The sequence below is a fragment of the Oncorhynchus masou genome, chromosome 11 (assembly GCF_036934945.1).
Source record: "Oncorhynchus masou masou isolate Uvic2021 chromosome 11, UVic_Omas_1.1, whole genome shotgun sequence".
NCBI classification, from domain to species: Eukaryota; Metazoa; Chordata; class Actinopteri; order Salmoniformes; family Salmonidae; genus Oncorhynchus; species Oncorhynchus masou.
This window is the reverse complement of record NC_088222.1, coordinates 36,804,348-36,825,186: the sequence shown is the minus strand read 5'-3', so window position 1 is coordinate 36,825,186 and position 20,839 is coordinate 36,804,348. Positions and strand designations below refer to the sequence as shown.

Genomic DNA, 20,839 nt, shown 5'->3' with positions numbered 1-20,839 from the left:
ATGTAATGTAAATGTGGTTTGGATAATAAGGTATTGAATAGTGTGTATAATAATCTGATTTAGATTTGGATAATAAGTTTTGATATATAACGTTATCTTGGGATTCAGTACACTACTGCCTATCATAGTAAATATAATTTCGTATTATTAAGTGTGGGATGTTATTTTAGACAGTAGAGGCACGTCTGTGGTTTCTGGGAGGTGAGAGGACCATTGAGAACACGTGTGGAGCATCATTCCCATGACCCACTGGGCAGTGTCCCGGAAACAAATGTTTTTTGGGTTCTGCTGGGAGTTGGGTGATGGAGTCATTGGAAATGCAAATGGGGTGGTTAATTAATGAGTACCTAAGATTTTAATGCTATATATGGATTCTGTGAATATATGACAAATTGCATGTGTGTACAAGTAGACGTATATGAAGGGTGAAAAAAAAATGTTTTCTAAGGTTTAAGCATTATGACCGTCTACAAAGTCTGGGCAATAGTCTCAGAAACTGATTGGCGTATGTCCACTTTTGGTTAATTTACCCGAACCGATGGATTTTCTCAGTCGAGTTAATCATTTTTTGTGTTGCCCAATGGTTTGCTGGTGGAAACTACTGAAAATAGTGTCGTAATTTCATTCATTAAATTGAATATTAATACGAATTGACTATATGCTTGTCAACAACAGCAAGTGTTTGTTTTATTACCTGTAGTCTAATTAGAATGGACTGTTACCTATATCTAATGGATTCTAATATTAGCGGATATGCAATTGCGATAGAGCTGTGACCATGATCTTAATTGATAACTTAAAATAGGCATTAATTATTCCATGATAAAACAAGGCTTCAACAGCAATGAATTGAAGTTGTGGGCAGGAAGAGGCTCTTCTATTGTGAAATGTATATTTTTCTTTATGGGTTGACTGATGTATTTTATAAATTTGGGCGCATTACATGTTAATTTTTAAGTAATGGACATTTCATGAGTGTGAAGGAGAAGAGAAAGTTGTCAAGTTTTGTTTTTTAACCTTACGATAGAGGTAAACACAGAACTTTGTTTGTGAATGGGTTATATTTTTTTCTACTGGTAAGAGTAGAGTTTCCATGTTTTAGTCTGTGGGTGTCAGCGACTGGTGCTCGCTGAACTTGAGTGGCCTGTAAGAAATGAAGTGGGTTAGTTTGGTATAGAGATATGACTAAGTTGAATGGGAGATGTTCTTTGTCAATTTCTAATTATTATTACTCAATTCTATAGTTTAGTTAACACCAGTGAATTTGAGCAGGAAGGTAATGTCATTTCAAACGATAATCTGTTTCCGTTACGTGGAACAGTGTCAAGTCATTAAAGTGGATTGCAGTTAGTTTTGACTATTACGCTGATGAGACAGCACCAACTTTTTGAAGGTTCTAGATTTGTTAAACAACAGGTTTATATTTTTACTAAATCAATGCAAAAGGTTAAAGTTCTAACATTACTGGAAAGAGAGACCAGTCATGTAAGGAAGTGAATTGTTAGACTCAGTGGTGAGATACATGTTGCCGTGTATAAAGGCAGCGCATGTTAAATTAAGGGCACATAAATGTTGGGGTAGATTAAAGCAAACAATGTATGTTTGGAGGGAGTACAGTGGAATTATCTTCATCATGTTTTGTTTGTAATTAAAACATTTGGTTTGCTGATTAAGAGGTAGTATAGTGAATATTAACGATATGTACACTTTCTCTTCCAGGAGAATGGGGGTAGTCATTTTCTCTCACTTTGAAATGTTTCCCGAAACTATTGTCTTGGGAGAGCGGTTAGAGAATTGTCTTGGGAGAGCGGTGAGTGAAATTAGCAGTTTTGTAAGTATAAAGGTATCTGGATTTGGCCGTCAAGGGTGCTACCAGATAAAATAAGGCTTGCCCATTTTTTATTTTTTTTGCCATATAGTTTACAGGCACCCACACACAACACAAACACACTTGTTATGAATATTTGTTGGTGTTTGTAATACTATGTCTGATTTATTGTGGGTGATCTATTTCATTTGGTTTTAGTGGGTGTTTCATGGGTTAGAGAAGAGGTATCTTAAAGGGGCACACACATGGAATTTTCTTCAGTTTTTATTTTCTGAGTTTTCATTAAACACATTAATTATTTTGATAAGAAATGTACTGAAGAAACTGACTGTAAACCTGGGATACGAAATGTATGAATGTTTCTCTAATTAGTCTAATAGAGAAAGAAACACTTATTTGAAGTGTTTGAATGACCTCTGTCCTGGCTTTCTAGTGTGGTTTGATCACCCTCACTGGGAAGCCGAGAGACATTGGGTGATTTAAAGTATATGTAATACTGATAATTATGAAGTGTATAGTTCATAGCCATATTTGTGATTCAGTCCACGGGGGAAAGAGAGGGCTATCCTGGATTTGTCCAACAAGATTAGTTTCTACAGATGGTACTATAGGAATGGAAATAATTGTTTCCACCATGCTGATCCATTGGAGTGTGCTAGATAACTAAAGCTTATTTTTATTAAACTCCATCGTTGCATGCACTGCATTAAATATTTGCTTTTCACCGTCTATGAAGATATAGCCTTGAATTATATAAACTGTATGTATCTTTTGTTTTTCTTCATAGGTTCTTGCAGGTGATTGTGTATCATGACCTCACCAAACAAATCTGTAGAACGCTCAGAATATGTTGGAGGTGAAGTTGGGAGACAGTGCTCAGTTTCTTCAGAGGAAGCTGAGCCCGTGCTATAGCAGCCGGTCACATGCAGGGACCCATGCAATTCATTATTGCTTTAATGTTTCTTGTTCTATGAAGAATGTATGCACTAGGTTAAGGTTATAAGCTCAGTGACCCAACGGATGGTAATATAGTAGTGCAAGGGAGACAAAAAATATCCTATATGTTTGCATCAGTTCTTTGATATTTTATTTTTATTCATGTATTTTTTAAAGTTGTAATCTTTAAAGTTGAGACTGAGTCTCAAAATGGGGGAATGTGTTAGAATTACATGTTAGTCACAATACTTTCATATTAGAATGCATTCCTGTATTAGTACATTCACACTGTTTTTCTGAGAGGCAACAGGATAGGGTTCTTAGAATGCTCATGTGTCTGTGTAAACTGAGAGAAGCCTCTGAGGCTTAATGCTGACAGTTGATTTACGATGGCTTGGTGATAAGACAATATTCCATAGAATGAGTTGGTGTTTGTGTACTATGAGGTACCAGGGAGGAGATGGCTTGAGTATGGATAATTAGAGGACCCTCAACTTGGGGGCCAAGCCCTGGTTTCCTTACAATGAGAACAGTCAACACAGCAGATACTGTGAATTATTCATTTATTTCATACAAATCCTAATCTTTTGACCCATTCCACACATCTGTTTGTCATGAACATCCAGGATGGACTTTGCTATAAAATGCTGTGGCTTCGTTCTACTCAGGTTCTCAAGTCTCTCCTTTGAATAGAATAATTACCACGAAAAGCCTTATTCTAAAATTGATTTAAAAATAATTGTCCTATCTACACACAATACCCCATAATGACAAAGCAAAAATAGGTTTACACTTTCACTAATTTATTCAAAATAAAAACATTGATTGTCAAATCTACATAAGTATTCAGACCCGTTACTCTGTACTTTATGGAAGCAACTTCGGCAGCGATTACAGCCTTGAGTCTTCTTGGGTATGATGCTACAGTATAAGCTTGGCACACCTGCATTTCAAATCAAATTTATTTGTAACATACACATGGTTAGCAGATGTTAATGCGAGTGTAGCGAAATGCTTGTGCTTCTAGTTCCGACAATGCAGTAATAACCAACGAGTAATCTAACCGAACAATCCCAAAACTACTACCTTATACACCCAAGTGTAAAGGGATAAAGAATATGTACATAAAGATATATGAATGAGTGATGATACAGAACGGCATAGGCAAGATGCAGTAGATATCAGTAGATATACATATGAGATGAGTAATGTAGGGTATGTAAACATTATATTAAGTAGCATTGTTTAAAGTGGCTAGTGATATCTTTTACATCAATTCCCATTATTAAAGTGGCTGGAGTCAGTGTGTTGGCAGCAGCCACTCAATGTTAGTGGTGGCTGTTTAACAGTCTGATGGCCTTGAGATAGAAGCTGTTTTTCAGTCTCTCAGTCCCTGCTTTAAAGCACCTGTACTGAGCTCGCCTTCTGGATGATTTGGGGAGTGTCTCCCATTCTTGTCTGCAGATCCTCTCAAACTCTGTCAGGTTGGATGGGGAGGGTTGCTGCTCAGCTATTTTTAGGTCTCTCCAAAGATGTTAGATCGGGTTCAAGTCCAGGCTCAAGGAGTTCAGACTTTTCCCAAAGCCACTCCTGCATTGTCTTGGCTGTGTGCTTAGGGTCATTGTCCTGTTGGACGGTGAACCTTTGCCTTAGTCTATGGTCCTGAGCAGGTTTTCGCTGTACTTTGCTCTGTTCATCTTTGCCTCGATCCTGACTAGTGACCAAGGCCCTTCTCATAATTGCTCAGTTTGGCTGGGTGGCCAGCTCTCGGAAGTCTTGGTGGTTCCAAACTTCTTCTATTTAAGATGGATGGAGGCCACTGTGGTCTTAGGACCATCTATGGTGCAGAAATGTTTTGGTAACCTTCCCCAGATCTGTGGTTGGACAATTCCATCAAGCTCATGGTTTGGTTTTTGCTCTGACATCCACTGTCAACTATGGGACCTTATAGACAGGTGTGTGCCTTTCCAAATCATGTCCAATCAATTGAATTTATCACAGGTGAAATCCAATCAAGTTGTAGAAACATCAAGGATGATCAATGGAAACAGGGTGCAATGGAGCTCAATTGCAAGTCTCACAGCAAAGGGTCTGAATACTTATTTTTTTCTAAATTGGCTAACATTTCTAAAATTCTGTTTTCACTTTGACATTATTGGTTAGTGTGTGTTGATTGCTGAGGATTTAAAAATATATATTTTAGAGTAAGGGTTGTAACTCAACTTCTTGAAACTCCCCATCCCGGATCCGGGTTTGTGACTAAAGCCTCAGGCTCATTAGCATAACGCAACGTTAACGATTTCTGAAAATCGCAAATAAAATGAAAATAATGCGTCTGCTCTCAAGCTTAGCCTTTTCTTAACAACACTGTCATCTCAGATTTTCAAAATATGCTTTTGAACCATAGAAATTGACTAATTTGTGTAAGAGTATGCAAAGCTAGCATAGCATTTTGAGTAGCATTTAGCACGCAACATTTTCACAAAAACCAGATAACCAAATAAATAAAATCATTTACCTTTGAAGAGCTTCTGATGTTTTCAATGAGGAGACTCTCAGTTACATAACAAATGCGCAGTTTTTCCTGAAAGCGTCTGTGTGTAGGAGAAATCGTTCCGTTTTCTACATTGCGTCTGGCTACCGAAACGAACCGAAAATTCAGTCACCTACAACGTAAAACTTTTTCCGGATTAACTACATAATATCGACCGAAACATGGCAAACGTCGTTTGGAATCAATCCTCAAGGTGTTTTTTCACATATCTCTTCATTGATATGCAGTTCGTGGAAGCTTGCTTTCCTCTCTGTATCGCATGGAAAAATACTGGCAGGTGACTTTTGCGCACCAATTTCGGCGCAGGACACCGGGCGGACACCTGGTAAATGTGGTCTCTTATGGTCAATCTTCCAATGATCTGCCTACAAATACGTCACAATGCTGCAGACACCTTGGGGAAACGACAGAAAGGGCAGGCTCATTCCTCTCGCATTCACAGCCATATAAGGAGACAATGGAAAACAGAGCCTCAAAAATCCTTGTCATTTCCTGGATGCCATCTCATCTTGGTTTTGCCTGAAGCTCACGTTCTAGGGCACGCACAGAGAATATCTTGGTATTTCTGGACACGTCAGAGTGTTTTCTTTCGAATGCTATCAATTATATGCATAGTCGAGCATCTTTTTGTGACAAAATATCTTGTTTAAAACGGGAACGTTTTTCATCCAAAAATGAAATAGCGCCCCCATAGATGTAAGAGGTTAACGAAATGTTGAAAAAGTGAAGGGGTCTTTCCGAAGGAACTGTATATCAGTAAACCTTTTCACTAAAATACATCTGACTTTCATGAGATTTGAGAATATGAACACCAGCCTAAAGATATTAAATAAATTGATGTTCTGATTCATCAGGTGTAGAATTTTAGTCTGGAATGAAATGATTGAAGTAATGCGGTTTGATACTTATTGCACTTGTGTGCAATGGACTAGAACCCTATATTTACAAAACAACGGCACCCAATTCTGTGTACATTACCTCACTCCGAGTATCCCTCATGTTAAGGAGGAATACGTGGAAAAGCCTTAATTATGCAGAGGATCCAACTACCTCAGGGTGGAAATGAACCTGTCCAAGACAACTTAGAACCTTTACCCTTTTTAAATCAGATGCAGGTCTTGCTCTGTCAGTTAACAGCTCAAGCTTGGTCTGGGAAAGATAAATGTATGCTAGCCTAGGCACAATAATGAAGAGGATACAATATGGATGAAAAGTCAAGTAGCTATGTTACGTGACAGAATGCAGCCCAACTACTTAACCCAATTCAACCTTAAAACAACGACACAATTGGTTCAGTAAGGCATGCCTAAATATAGGAAATACATTTTTGGGCATGCCTTAAAACAAGACATGACAAAATACTAAAAATGTCACGTTGAAAATAGAAAATGTTTTAATATACAACTGTTTCAAACAATGTATGTTGTAAAAACAATAGCAACCAAAAACATCTGTTTAAACTGAGCGGTAAACAAATTAAAAGCAAATGTTACACAGAACTGCAGGGTGCCCCTGTAAACAAGTTCATACTCAGACCAACCTGGTACCCACCTAAAAAATATCCTTCCTGAAAGGAAAAATGCTAAAACAGGTTGGCTGCAGTGAAATTTTACATTATAGTTTACATACCTGTCCAGCATAATTGTTTTTTTGTTTTTTTTTAGTGTACAATCCCTACAAGCATGTATCCAACACGGAAATGATTTGGGAACGATACCTACTAATGCTTGAGTTACAGTTGGGTCTAAATAAAGTTTGTTATGAAAAGCAGGAGTGCAGGGAATTGCTGTTGAGCACTTAAATGCTACACTTATCATTTGCAGTACAATACACAAGCTGGTCCCATGCTTTTAAAAGAATGGTAGTTACTGCAATGCTGTAACACACAGATAAAAAGTTTTCCGAATACTGGACCTGTGAGATGGGTGCTAGAAAGGCTCAATGGTGGCACAATAGGGAATTTGAATGGTGGCAATACGCAGTAAAATCAACTATGACAGAACAAAATGGTTTCAAGAGGAGAGTCTGTGGTAACCAATGCCCTTTTTGCAGCTGGTGAAGTTCAATACAGAAATGAATCTCATGTTTTCTTCTGGGAGTGAGAGGAGAAGAGAAACATCTACCGGATGGGATAAAACAAGTGAGTCTTCCAGTTGATGGCCTCGTGGTCAGTCAGTGCTTGTTGTTAGTTTCCTCTTGGGAAGAGCTTGAGATGCCGTTCTGATTTTGAGTGGACCCAGAGCCCAATCCATACAATCGCCCACAATACTTTGCATCATCAATGTTGTCTTCAAAGAAAAGCTGCAAAAGACAAATTACTTCAGAGGTTTCAAGCAACAGAAACATTGTCAGACTCAGTTTCTCCCAAGATGCACGTCCCCATCATCAAGGCTAGTTTCTACATCTGGAACCTTAAAGGTTATTTTCCTTCCTGAACACTGATTTGAAAGGACATGACAGGTGTAAGCACAATGTTGAAAATATCATGGAAGATAGGAGACATCAGGAATAGAATAGTAGGTACCTCTTTCATCCTAAAGAATGCCATCCCTGTGAGCAGTGAATCGGAACCGGCCTGGTGCTGTCTCCCAATCCTTTTCAGTTCCAGCTGGTCAGCCACCTCCTGGAGTCCTCCCTGAATAAACACACAGGTAACAGTCAGCCAACTGCAGCCATATGCTCTACCTCAGCCTTTGGGGAAGTCAAAGGACATTTCATGTCAGTCACATTTCTTTACCAATAGACCAACATTGCTTGTGTAGCTGGGGCAGTTCAATGAGCCACACTTGTGTGATGAGTAACCTTGTCTGAGACCTGAAGACTTGCATTAGCTAATCAAGCTAAGCATGCCAACAAAGTTGAGGCATGCATGAGACTCAGATTCAAACTGTCAGACATGCTTTACAGCCAACAGTGCTTTCATTGGCTTTGCTAATAACATAACATAAATGAATAAGCAGGTGACCAGGAATGTGTCTTTACCTTTAAGTTCTTACAGCTTTTCATCAGATATTTCACATCATAGATTGCAGGGAAGAAGAGATTGAGGATCTGGAAGAACTCATGTTCCTCCTCAGGTAGGCGAGTGTCCGTTAAGAGCTTCACCAGGTAGCCAAAATCATACCCGCTGCAAATGAGAACAGCAGGTAGATCATTATAACATTTCTCAAATGACAATTGAGGCACTGTTGTGAGTTAATGACTTGGGCCCAGAGCTCAACCTGGTCACCAGGAAAAACTAGGGCCTAGGCCCACTGACATTTCTCCACACATCCCTACCTGTGAAAGGAGAGCCACTTGACATTTTCACACAGCACTAAACCAGATGTCATCAGGAGCTCAGCAAAGTAAAGTGTGTCGATCCCCTCTTCCTCGTGCTTTTTGAATTGGAGGCCGGAGTTCTGGAGTAGGTCTATTGAGTCCTGGGAGTACATATCCTCTCTGTTTACAAAAGAACATCAGTCTTTTTTTCCAGAAAGGAACAAAACAAACTATTACTCAAGTATTCTAATGAGGCAACAAATCCTACCCAAATAAGCATAAACATGCTAGTTTTAATTTCATCACTGGCTATGCTGTATTGTAAAAAGGATGTAAGGAATAACACCCACGTTAAATTAAATTTGAAATTGAACTGCCATGTTGTTGTTCCAGGAGGATAGTCTCCGTCCTCGTTCATAAACGACAGTCCCAATTGGATGATTTTCAGAAGGTCCACGTTGCACCTCAAGAGCTGGTACTGGTAATCTACTGTGCTGCGAAACTCGCCAATTGGTCGAACTACTACTCCGGGGAATTCTGTGTCCTGGTGGAACAAGGAGGACATCATTAAATGACTGAAATAAAATGTTTTAATGCAATATCAAAACCTTCCCAGACCTACTAAACATAAATTAAAAATAGGGTATTGGCATATTTGACACGATAGATTACCATGGCAATGGAGTTGTAGCTTTGAATTATCTGTCGGATTTTCCTCATTTCCTCCTCCACATTGCTTGCCCAGACCTCACAGATAATCTGACTGGTATCTGCAAGTGCGGCTGGCATTTTTGCAGGAAAGGAAAGGACTGAAAACACCGATAATTCTGCAGCGTGGCGAAGAAGAAAAAAACTCTGGGAACAAGAGGTTTAAATTCATATATGCCATTCAGCTAATCAACCATTACATTTTAAATGCAAAATGATAGCTAGTTAAACTGTGCAGTAGCTGGATTCAACATGTAGCTAACTACATGGCTGGGCGCTTAAATCAAAACCTGACTGGCCTGGATATCATCACTGCGGTATGAGGGATGCTAACTAACGTTAGCTGGCAGTTCAATAGCAAGCGAGCTTGGCTGGATAAACGACTCCACGTTGTTTTCTGCAAATTATGAACGTTTCTTGTACAAACACTTGGTTAACTAGCAACAATGGAATGACGAACAAGCTATGTAGCTAACACAATGATAATAGCTAACTCAGTTACAGGGGGAAACATAGTATGTTCACGGTAGATAACATTAACCGCCAGTGTGGCTAGCGAACATAAATGTTAACTACCTCGTCAATCTTCCGTAACACATTGTTTTTATTTTTGGCATTTAACCCCCACCCCCTTCTCCCAATTTGGTGATATCCAAATTACGAACTTGTCACATCGCTGCAATCTTCCATAACATTCAACGGTTGCTAGCCGAATCAGTTTAGACTAGTTAGCGAAATGGCTAACTAACGTTCCCAGTTTGCTAGCGTTGGTTCGTTTGGTTAGTATGAAGATGACAAGCTAACGTTAGCTGGAAAACGGCATGACAGCTAGCCAACTCACTTAGGTAATTTGCTGGACTCGCATATTATGGTATTGGCTTGCTACTATGAACCGTATAAACCACAAATAACAATGTTTACCTGATCCGTCGTATGATCTTGTACTTCTGCTGGGGCTACTGCTAGTACTTGATAGCTAACGTTACTGGTTAACGTTGGTTTACTTGCTGCTATCGGAAGTCAGATAAACATTTACGCAGGCGCAGTGAAGAAAAAAAAAAGCGCACCTTCACTATCTCTTGAAGCTCTGACCCAAATAGTCTGTTTGTAGTTGCTGTAGAGCATATACAGCCGTTTCCCCCAAGAAAAATGAATTACAATATTATAGCAAGCTACATATCTATAGTTTTGAACTTTATAGTTGCCAATGTGGTTTGTTGTCTTGACCCCCCCATGTACAGTACGTTTTCTGCACAATAAAGACCCAATTATCCAGGAGTTCAATGGCTTGCAAAGGTTTTTACAAACAAAATTCTTTACAAAGTATCACATTTATGCAAATCTTCATTTGGGCTTTGGTATTCCACAATAATCAATACAAAGCTGCAATAGGATTTTGTTTAAGAAATTACTTTGATTTGGAAAGCATAAAATACCTGACGGTTATGTAGCTCCAACTGTAAGGAAAACCTGATATAGTTCCAAGACACAAGTTTCCACTTTTCACATTAAAACAATTAAAATAGTTGTTCATTCATTCAATTACTAATATTCTGTTCATACATTACATTTGCAGATAAATAGGGAGGTATGGCAAAGCGATATCACACTCATCCGTAATACAGATACCTGTATACTTGGTTAAAAGAACTTGAGGTTATCCTGAATCCTGGTGTTATGAATAATGAATTGAATCATAGTAATTGTTAAAGAGACATGGAGACGTGAGAAATGCAGACGTCAGTGTCATTCAAACACATCAGCTCGACTCCTCAAATAGTGTGCATTGGTGTATCTACTGTGCTACACAACAGCAAAAGCATTACAATTCCCCACAATGAGTAAACACTATCAAACGGTGCATTTGTTATGAGGCATGACAATTTAGTTTAGGCTTCAAACTAAATATGAATGAGAGCTGAGGAAGTAAATGTTTTTAAAACCGCAATGACACGTCAATGCTTTTGTTTGTCAGTCCCTTGCGAGCACAGCAGAGAGAGTGATATGGTCACTGTTGGGTAGAGTCAGCACTCCTTTGAATGTGGGACACCTCCAATACAGGCATGAGGAGCTGGAAGGCATCCTGTATGTACGATGCACTGTTGGAAGCCTAAAGAAGAGGAGATACATACATACATACTGTAGATACTTAATGCACCACATTTGTAAATCACACACACAATATTCAGGTTTCAGACAGAATTGTGATATGCAATGATGCACAATAATACAAACCTCCAAAAATACTCCTGTTATGAGTGGATTGAGGACATCTCCCTTTTTATTTGACTGCAAAACAAAATGTTTTGCTCTCGTTAGTCTCTGGACTCAGTAAACCAGGAATCTTATACACATATTCAGACTGATTTACACTACTATATGGGTCTAATTAACTAAAGTAATCTCCATTAGAATTATTAATGTCAGCATTGCAGCATGGAAAGATTGCATCAACTTGTTACCGACCACCCTGCAACAATTTTTGGATTGAAACTCTTTAAAGCAGTGGTTTTTAAACTTTTTCAGCAGGGACCCAATTTCTTATGCCATAATTTCAGGGACCACACCCCTACCAAAATCTGATTACAACCTTAAAATCTGTATATTTTAATTGATTTTTTTACATCAACACGTAACCTTCAATTAATAAAATTCTCATCTCTTAACTTATCTGTACTCTTACTTTACATTATTTTATACTAATACAATTGCTCCGAGAAAGATTTTGTTTTACAAGTTGTCAAATGGGTAATGGTCAAAATTGACACTCGTTTTCAATACCGCACCTTGCGAGGATAACAGCACTGAGCCTTTTTCTAAAATGTTTTATGAGTTGGAGAACACATTGGGAGGGATCTTAGACCATTTCTCCATACATAATTCTTCCAGATCCTTGATATCCTTCGTCTGTGCTTATGCTCTGCCCTCTTCAATTTAACCAACAGGTTTTCAATGAGTTTCAAATCCAGAGAATGAGATGGCCATTGCAAAATGTTGATTTTTGTGGCCAATTAACCATTTATTTGTGGATTTTCATGTGTGCTTGGGGTTATTGTCTTGGATAAAATGTCCTGGTACTAGGTCAAGTTCATGATGCCATTGACCTTAAGGGCCCCAAGACCAGTGGAAGCAAAATAGCCCCATAAAATCAAGATCCACCACCATATTTTTTGTTTAAGATCACTCTATTGGCCAATTGCTCACAAGGTTCAGCTGAAATTTCCCAACCCCTCCGAAAGACACATACACCCCTCCCCAAATCCGAGGACAACCTTAAAAACAGTTATATCTTGTTTTTAAATCAACCAGCAACCTTCAAATAATTACATTTTCATCTCATTAATCAACGTCTTTCCCAAACACATTTGTATATTGTCCGATACAAATCTTTTCTCTTAATTTATTTTTGTTTTGGGGACCACACTCCAATTCCCCCACAACACAATAGGGGTCATGACCACGACTTTGAATACCACTGCTTTAAAGTAAGGATGATTACTTTGTGAAAACACAAAATAGCATTTATTAGTTGTCATAGTGATGAAGTACACAAGTTCCATGATGAAATGTTGTTGTGCAAGACCTTGAATATTAACATCTGAAGCAGAGTTCTGTGAATGCAGCTTCGAAGAGTGTAAGCTAAGTGATAGGCTAAATATACTTTGTGATATAGGTTCGTAAAGAATTACCATCTTACCCCTATTGTAGTTAAACAGGAGGTGAACTTCTTGGAAAGTAATGATATCTCTTTACACAAAACAATTGTTATTCTGTAAGGGGAGAACAAAATGTTGAGTTAGAGAACAATCACATACTATGATATTTATATTTTGAAAATCTTTATTTAACTAAGTCAGTCAGTTAAGAACAAATTCTTATTTAAAATAACAGCCTACCAAACGGCCTCCTGTGGGCTTGGGATAAAACACATATGTATGTATGTGTGTATGTGTGTATGTGTGTATGTGTGTGTGTGTGTGTGTGTGTGTGTGTGTGTGTGTGTGTGTGTGTGTATGTATGTATATATATATATATATATATATATATATATATGTAACCTAAGACAGAATTTATACGAGGATTTAATGTCAGGAATTGTTTATTTGGTTAAGGTGTATGTAAACAATATATATATATATACACATTTTGCAAATGTATTGAAAATGAAATACAGAAATCTCTGTTAGAATCATGTTAGAATCCCCTTTGGCAGTGATTACAGCTGTAAATCGTTCTGGGTAAGACTAAGAGCCTTGCACACATGGATTGTACAACATTTGCACATTATTCTTTAAAAAATGTATATATACAGTGGGGCAAAAAAAGTATTTAGTCAGCCACCAATTGTGCAAGTTCTCCCACTTAAAAAGATGAGAGAGGTCTGTAATTTTCATCATAGGTACACTTCAACTATGACAGACAAAATGAGAAAAAAAATCCAGGCCCGTCTGAAGTTTGCTAGAAAGCATTTGGATGATCCAGAAGATGATTGGGAGAATGTCATATGGTCAGATGAAACCAAAATATAACTTTTTGGTAAAAACTCAACTCGTCGTGTTTGGAGGACAAAGAATGCTGAGTTGCATCCAAAGAACACCATACCTACTGTGAAGCACGGGGGTGGAAAGATCATGCTTTGGGGCCGTTTTTCTGCAAAGGGACCAGCACAACTGATCCGTGTAAAGGAAAGAATGAAAGGGGCCATGTATCGTAAGATTTTGAGTGAAAACCTCCTTCCATGAGCAAGGGCATTGAAGATGAAACGTGGCTGGGTCTTTCAGCATGATCCAAACACACTGCCCGGGCAACGAAGGAGTGGCTTCGTAAGAAGCATTTCAAGGTCCTGGAGTGGCCTAGCCAGTCTCCAGATCTCAACCCCATAGAAAATATTTGGAGGGAGTTGAAAGTCCGTGTTGCCCAGCAACAGCCCCAAAACATCACTGCTCTAGAAGAGATTTGCATGGAGAAATGAGCCAAAATACCAGCAACAATGTGTGAAAACCTTGTGAAGACTTACAGAAAACATTTGACCTCTCATTGCCAACAAAGGGTATATAACAAAGTATTGAGAAACTTTTTCTATTGACCAAATACTTATTTTCCACCATAATTTGCAAATAAATTCATTAAATATCCTACAATATGATTTTCTGGATTTTTTTCCCCTCATTTTGTCTGTCATAGTTGAAGTGTACCTATGATGAAAATTACAGGCCTCATCTTTTTAAGTGGGAGAACTTGCACAATTGGTGGCTGACTAAATACTTTTTTGCCCCACTGTATTATATTATTAATTTCTGTCAAGTTGGTTGTTGAACATTGCTAGACAGCAAGTCTTGCCATCGATTTAAGCAGATTTAAGTCAAAACTAGGCAACTCTGGAACATTCAATGTCATCTTGATAAGCAACTAAAGTATATTTTTGGCCATTGTCCTGTTGAAGGGTGAATTTGTCTATTGGAAAGCAGACTGAACAAGGTTTTCCATTAGGATTTTACCTGTGTTGAGTTCTATTCTTTCATTCAAAAATAAACTCCCTAGTCTTTGCCAATGACAAGCATACCCATAACATGATGCAGCCACCACCATGTTTGAATATATTTAGAGTGGTTCTCAGTGATGCGTTGGATTTGGCGGTGTATTCAGGACAAAGTTACTTTCTTTGCCACGTTTGTTTCCCAGTATTACTTTAGTGCCTCATTGCAACGGGATGCTTTTATTGTAATATTTGTATTCTGTACAGGCTTCCTTCTTTTCACTCGGTCATTTAGGTTAGTATTGTGGAGTAACTTTCTCCCATCATAGCCATTATTTCCTTAACTGTTTTAAAGTTACCATTGGTCTCATGGTGAAATCCCTGAGCGGTTTCCTTCCTCTCCGGCAACTGAGTTAGGAAGGATGCTTTTATCTTTGTAGTGACTGGGTGTATTGATACACCATCCAAAGTGTAATTAATACTCAAAGGGATATTCAATGTCTGCTTTGTTTTATTTTTTACCCATCTACCAATAGGTGCCCTTCTTTGCGAGGCAATGGAAAACCGCTCTGTCTTTGTGGTTGAATCTGTTTGAAATTCACTGCTCAACTGAGTGACCTGACAGATAATTGTATGTGTGGGGTAAAGAGATAAGGTAGTCATTTAAAAATCATGTTAAACACTATTATTGTACACCGAGTGAGTCCATGCAACTTATTATGTGACTGGTTAAGCACATTTTAACTCCTGAACTTATTTAGGCTTTCCATAAAAAAAGGGTTGAATCCTTATTGACACAAGACATTTCAGATGATAATGTTTAATTAATGTGTAAACATTTCTAAAAACATAATTTCACATTATGGGATACTGTGTGTAGGCCAGTGACAACATCTCAATTTAATCCATTTTAAATTCAGTCTGAAAAAGTCTAGGCGTGTGAATACTTTGAAGGCTGTATCTATGACTATAATATAACACTGTAGATGGCTGATGGTGTGTAGGAACTTACTGCGAGAGGATTTTGGCCTGCTCCAGAGTGGTGACCTCCTGGCTGGTACAGAACAGAATCATCTCGGCCACTTTGTGGAACTGCTCTATGGATCTGGCTGTGAGCTCAGCCAGGTTTCTGATGGCCAACGAGTGGACATCCTGAGAGGAATCAACAACTCTCACATCAGTAGTTACAACAGAAAGGAGTAAAGCTCCATTTCAATAGTCACAGTCAGATAATGACCTTGATCCTTTTTTTCCCATACCTCAACAGTATAGGTTTTTGCCACTTCCTCTTCATTCCCTTCTTCCTTTATGAGTTTGGTCATTTGGGCAATCTGGTCACATGCATTCTTACTCACCTGATAAGGGGTATGCAGAGAGAAAATAGGTTAGAGATCAGTGATCTATCAACTGGAGAAGAGGTGCTGCCTGAATTGCAATGAATGGAGAATCCAGAAACATATAGAATCTAAAAATTGCTGCAGGCACAAATACGCAAAGACGAGTAGTGAACTCAGTCCATTTAAAACTCAGTTCTACCAAAACTCTTCAGAAGATAGCAACAAACACTGTTACAATATTGGACCACTAGCATGAGACGGAAAGATATCTGGCTTTAAATGAAATTTACATTTAAGTCATTTAGCAGACGCTCTTATCCAGAGCGACTTACAAATCAAGAGAGAAATGTATTGTGCCAACCTTGCGAAGTTTGTCAGATGTTGTGGATATGTGTAGTGCATCCAGGGCCCCTGTTAATTCCCTCAGAAACTCAGCGCCATCTTCATCTGAAAATAAATATGAATAAACAAAATGTATTGATGTTGTTCAATGTATTAACGCATTGGATGTTTTTAGTTGGCTTATCACCCACAGAAGAAAAGCAAACACCAAAAGTATTTTGTTTACTAGTAGTACTAAAAGAATGTAAATGTAACATTGTGATAGTAGACTTTGTGTGGCAGTTCTGTGACGATAGGCTACCTTTCTTTTCGTTCACCTCCTCCTCCTCAAACTCCACCAGAGAGAAGGGTTCCTTTATGAGCTCCAGGTCCTCTTTAAGTTGGTCCAGCTCCTCTCCAGACAGAGTGGTCAGAACAGACTTTACCTACACCACACAACAGACAACTGATTCAGTCATAGATAACATCTACTAAAAGGAGCCAGGAGGATTTTAAAGTGGCATGGATCCATTTTTATATCTCAAGAGGTTGCAATGGTTGTAGGTGCTCTCTTTACAAGTGTGCAAAGTATTGCTAACAAAAGGTTGTACTGATTTCAATGGTAGGCTGTGCACAGTGTACAATCAATCATATTTTGAGAGGCTGTTTACTTGTTTCTTTGTACAAAGTAAAATGTGGAACTTGCTCATTATCACCTTTGACTCACTCTCCCTGGAGAGAATCTCCAGAGCTTCCAGGTGGGATAGGCCCTGGAATTCGTCGAAAAGCATTCCGTAATGGGCCTTATTTTCTGTGTCGGAGGACATCTCCTTGGCTGTTTCCTGCTCCTCTCTCTCCTTGGCCTCCCGTAAGACCTTCAGCCAAAACAAAAACCTTGAATTCAATTTTTCCAACACCAATAAGGTGTAAGCCCAACACTGGGGGTGGCTTCTCTGACATCCATTCAACAATATTCACCCGAGAAAGAGTGTTCGTCCTGTTCATCAGACCCTTTGTTTTCTTGTACCCTGGATCTCCCTCTGCTATGACATCCATGGTCTTCTTGCCTATGAACTCCAAGGCATCTAAACCCCCTGTTAGGACCGTTTTCCCCTGAAATATAGACATACATTTAGTCAGTATCCAAGTCACTTTTGCCCATAAACAACATATGATGATAATCGGCAAAAAAAGCAAAGAAGCATTGTTTCTTACGGTGCTTTGAACAACACTGCTGAGGGATGAGAACATTCCAATGGCGCTTCCCATAGCCAATGCGCCATCTCCTTCCCCTTTATCAGTCTCATTACTGGGTTCACCTAGAAGTAAAATACAGTAGGTCCAAAATAATTGACACCCATAATAAAGATGAGCAAAAAGTCTGTATAAAGTAAATAATTCAAATACTCAGCTATACTCTTTGCAATTTTTTTGTTGCTTAAATTATATTATTTGATACTAATACAATTGCTCAGAGGAAGAGATTATGTTTAAGAAGTAATGCTTTTTTTCTTCTCAAAAAGTTATGGGTCAAAATTATTGACACTCCTGTTTTCAATACCTCATCTTTCGAGGGTAACGACACTGAGCCTTTTTCTAAAATGAGTTGGAGAACACATTGGAAGGGATCTTAGACCATTCCTACATACAGAATCCTTCCAGATCCCTGATATCTTTCGTCTGTGCTTATGGACTACATTCTTCAATTCAAACCACAGGCTCTCAATGGGTTTCAAGTCCAGAGACAGAGACAGACAGTGCAAATGTTGATTTTCTGGCCAAATAATCATTTCTTTTTGGATTTTGATGTGTGCTTGGGGTTATTGTCTTGGCTAAAATGTCCTGGTTGCCTCTGCAATGAGGCTGAAACTTGGGTCGCAAGTGGATCTTCCAGCAAGACAATAACCCTAAGCATACTAAAATCCACAAAGACATTGTTAATTGGCCACAAAAAAATCTGTTTTGCAATGGCCATCTCAGTCTCCAGACTTGAAACCCATTGAAAACCTGTGGATTGAATTGAAGAGGGCAGAGCATAAGCGCAGTCAAAGGATATCAAGGGTCTAAAAGGATTCTATATGGAATGGTCAAAGATCCCTCCCAATGCGTTCTCCAATTCATGAAACATTTAAAAAAAAAAAGGCTCAGTGCCTGTTGAAGGGTATTGAAAACAGGGATGTCAATTTTGACCTCTAACTTTGTTAGAGGTCAAAATCTCTTTGAGAAATTGTATTAGTAGACAAATATATATTAACAAAAAAAATGTAGCATACATAATAGCTATAAAATATTTTATAGTAATATTTGCTTATCTTAAATCAAGGGTGTCAATAATTTCAGACCGCACTGTAGATCTCAGACATCAACCTAACGTGCATAGCTACAACAGTGAAGCAGTTTACATCTCCACAACAAACGCATCCTAAATATACTAAGGCTTATCACGGCTGATGTTAAATCTAGAGTGATGACTCATGTGTTGATCATGTTGATGACCAGTGTATGCCATCATTACCCTCTTGTTTGTCCTCCTCTCCAATCTGTGCAGACAGCTCTGTGGGGCTGGGGATTCCCAGAGAAGTCTCGGCCTTCTCAATAGCCTGGGTGATTCCTTGACCTTAGAATGAAACAAACATAATAAAATGTATTTTTAGATATTTTAACGTTTACATATGCTCACTGAAAGGGCAAACATATTGTTTAACACCATAATGAGAACACAAAATGGCCACACGCAGAAAACACCATTTTTGGTTCTCCTCACCTACAGTGGCCACAGTGGCCGAGGCCGTTGACATGATGGACTTTCCCCAGCTCCCCCAGTAGCCCCATCCTCCCTGGACTACTGTTGACTCACTGGATGTCTGGAGGATAGAGAGAGATGGAGGGAGAAAACATTTGTACCTGGCTATCGTTTGTACCCTATACAGCCATAAAAAAAAAACTAAACCATATCCAGGCCCCAAGGTTAGAAGCTAAGCTTGTTGAATCTTTCATTCTGCTGTATCCATGCATGTCTTACCTTGGCTGGCTCTCCATCTACTTTAGGTTTCTCCTCCTGAGTCTTGTGGACTTCAACTGGAGGTTTTGGATCTGGTCTCTTCCTGGTTTTCCTTCCGTTCCTGGTTGGGGGGACATCTGTGGAGTCATGTGTGGTACTCTCTCCAGGTAGTGTCTGTGGAGCACTGTCTGGTGGCGTCACAGTGGAGGTCTGCAGTGGTGGGGCCTCTGCGACCTCTGAACTCCCAGCAGGGTCACCAGGGGCTTCGCTGTCTGACATCTTAACTTAACACATACCTGTTGTTATTGGATGAAAAGACAATAAGAATTTGTGTAATGTTTCATTGAAACCATAGTTTTTAAAATAATTTATATCCAATCAATAAGTCAAAACAAGTGGGATGTACAGTAGAAGTTCACATTGCCCCAGGCGTTACTCAAATTGAGTCCAGTCACAACCTGGGGCAAGAGAAGTCTAGTGACAGGCTATTCTTGCAGATTAAATCTAGCTACATAGATAAACTAAATTACAGAGAATAGAGACTGATACTCAAGACTTTTATAGTTATTGTTTAGCTAAGATAACAGTTGTCTGAGCCAAACGTAACTGTGTCCAAAAAACATCAGTGACAGCACATCAATGGCTAGACATTGTTGCACTTTGCCTTAACTAGCTGTTAGCTTTCTATGCTAAAGTCATTGCTCCCAAGTATTCTAGGTGATAGACAAATGTCTAAGAAAGAAGCCACATGGTTTTGATCAAGAATCCCATCTATTTACGTTACTAACACATTTTATTCCAGATTTCGTGCGATAATCTTGATTTTCTTCGTTATCTTGCAAGGTCTAGCTTCAAAACCCCCTATTAGCCACGTCACACGATAATTTGTTATGGTGAGGGATCTCTTCTTCTACTGCATAAACACGTAATTATAGTGTTCAAAACAGTACACAACGCCAACTGCTGACCTGGAGGGAACATTACACAAGCATAAGCTCCCAGTTGCTTTTAGGTCCAAGACCATTGTTGCGGAGTAGTTCTACTACTCACACATACTGTTCATCTTGCCGACGTCGGCCTGACAGGGATATATCGTTAGTAGATCGTGTTCCATATAGAACGTAAGCAGGAATGCGCAGTTTTTCCAACAAATTTTCTGGGGAAGTTGCTAGAGGCATGTCTTTTTATTTTATATTTTATTTTTATTAACAACAAATCAATAAAGCACATGAGGGTTGCTAGAGGCAGGTCGATTAGTTGCAAAAATGACGTTGTGACGTCACTGCGTGATGGCGTCATTACGTAATAACGTAAAACTGCATCGTTACGTAGAATACACAATAACGTTACTCAAATTGACTGGCCATCTCTGCGAAAAATATGATTTGACAATGGTTAGTTTAGATTTGTTCATTTA

At 38.8% G+C, this 20,839-nt stretch overlaps 2 protein-coding genes across 4 annotated transcripts; both read right to left on the bottom strand.

The window, feature by feature from the left end:
* Positions 1 to 6,688: 6,688 nt before the first annotated feature.
* Positions 6,689 to 10,331, bottom strand: LOC135548624 (CCR4-NOT transcription complex subunit 8). 2 transcript variants are annotated; one of them, XM_064978425.1, is made up of 7 exons: positions 10,209 to 10,331; positions 9,252 to 9,434; positions 8,930 to 9,123; positions 8,598 to 8,759; positions 8,301 to 8,445; positions 7,843 to 7,953; positions 6,689 to 7,619 (listed from the first exon to the last, which is right to left on the bottom strand). In XM_064978425.1, the coding sequence occupies exons 2-7, from the start codon at positions 9,366 to 9,368 to the stop codon at positions 7,491 to 7,493; spliced, it is 858 nt and encodes a 285-aa protein (XP_064834497.1). In that variant the 5' UTR covers positions 9,369 to 9,434; positions 10,209 to 10,331; the 3' UTR covers positions 6,689 to 7,490. The 2 variants fall into 2 exon arrangements, with proteins under 2 accessions (XP_064834497.1, XP_064834498.1); XM_064978426.1 differs by having other exon boundaries at positions 9,252 to 9,406.
* A 235-nt stretch (positions 10,332 to 10,566) lies between these two features.
* On the bottom strand, positions 10,567 to 20,345 carry LOC135548623 (protein FAM114A2-like). Of its 2 annotated transcripts, none has more exons than XM_064978424.1 (14): positions 20,202 to 20,345; positions 19,444 to 19,718; positions 19,186 to 19,285; positions 18,937 to 19,038; positions 17,637 to 17,740; positions 17,400 to 17,534; positions 17,138 to 17,296; positions 16,744 to 16,867; positions 16,462 to 16,547; positions 16,023 to 16,118; positions 15,776 to 15,915; positions 12,985 to 13,057; positions 11,523 to 11,576; positions 10,567 to 11,397 (listed from the first exon to the last, which is right to left on the bottom strand). In XM_064978424.1, the coding sequence occupies exons 2-14, from the start codon at positions 19,699 to 19,701 to the stop codon at positions 11,296 to 11,298; spliced, it is 1,533 nt and encodes a 510-aa protein (XP_064834496.1). In that variant the 5' UTR covers positions 19,702 to 19,718; positions 20,202 to 20,345; the 3' UTR covers positions 10,567 to 11,295. The 2 variants fall into 2 exon arrangements, with proteins under 2 accessions (XP_064834496.1, XP_064834495.1); XM_064978423.1 differs by having other exon boundaries at positions 20,211 to 20,344.
* Between the last annotated feature and the right edge of the window lie 494 nt (positions 20,346 to 20,839).

What these genes read in the sequence shown, in the direction of transcription:
- LOC135548623 (XM_064978424.1), bottom strand. Translation starts at nt 19,701, where the DNA reads ATGTCAGACAGCGAAGCCCCTGGTGACCCTGCTGGGAGTTCAGAGGTC. An exon ending in CCAGGGAGAGTGAGTCAAAG is followed by an intron (nt 16,868 to 17,137) that starts GTGATAATGAGC and finishes TGTGTGGTGTAG; the next exon opens with GTAAAGTCTGTTCTGACCAC. An exon ending in CAGGCCAAAATCCTCTCGCA is followed by an intron (nt 13,058 to 15,775) that starts GTAAGTTCCTAC and finishes CTCCCCTTACAG; the next exon opens with AATAACAATTGTTTTGTGTA.
- LOC135548624 (XM_064978425.1), bottom strand. Translation starts at nt 9,368, where the DNA reads ATGCCAGCCGCACTTGCAGATACCAGTCAGATTATCTGTGAGGTCTGG. An exon ending in AAGTGGCTCTCCTTTCACAG is followed by an intron (nt 8,446 to 8,597) that starts GTAGGGATGTGT and finishes TCTCATTTGCAG; the next exon opens with CGGGTATGATTTTGGCTACC. An exon ending in CATTCTTTAGGATGAAAGAG is followed by an intron (nt 7,620 to 7,842) that starts GTACCTACTATT and finishes TGTCTTTTGCAG; the next exon opens with CTTTTCTTTGAAGACAACAT.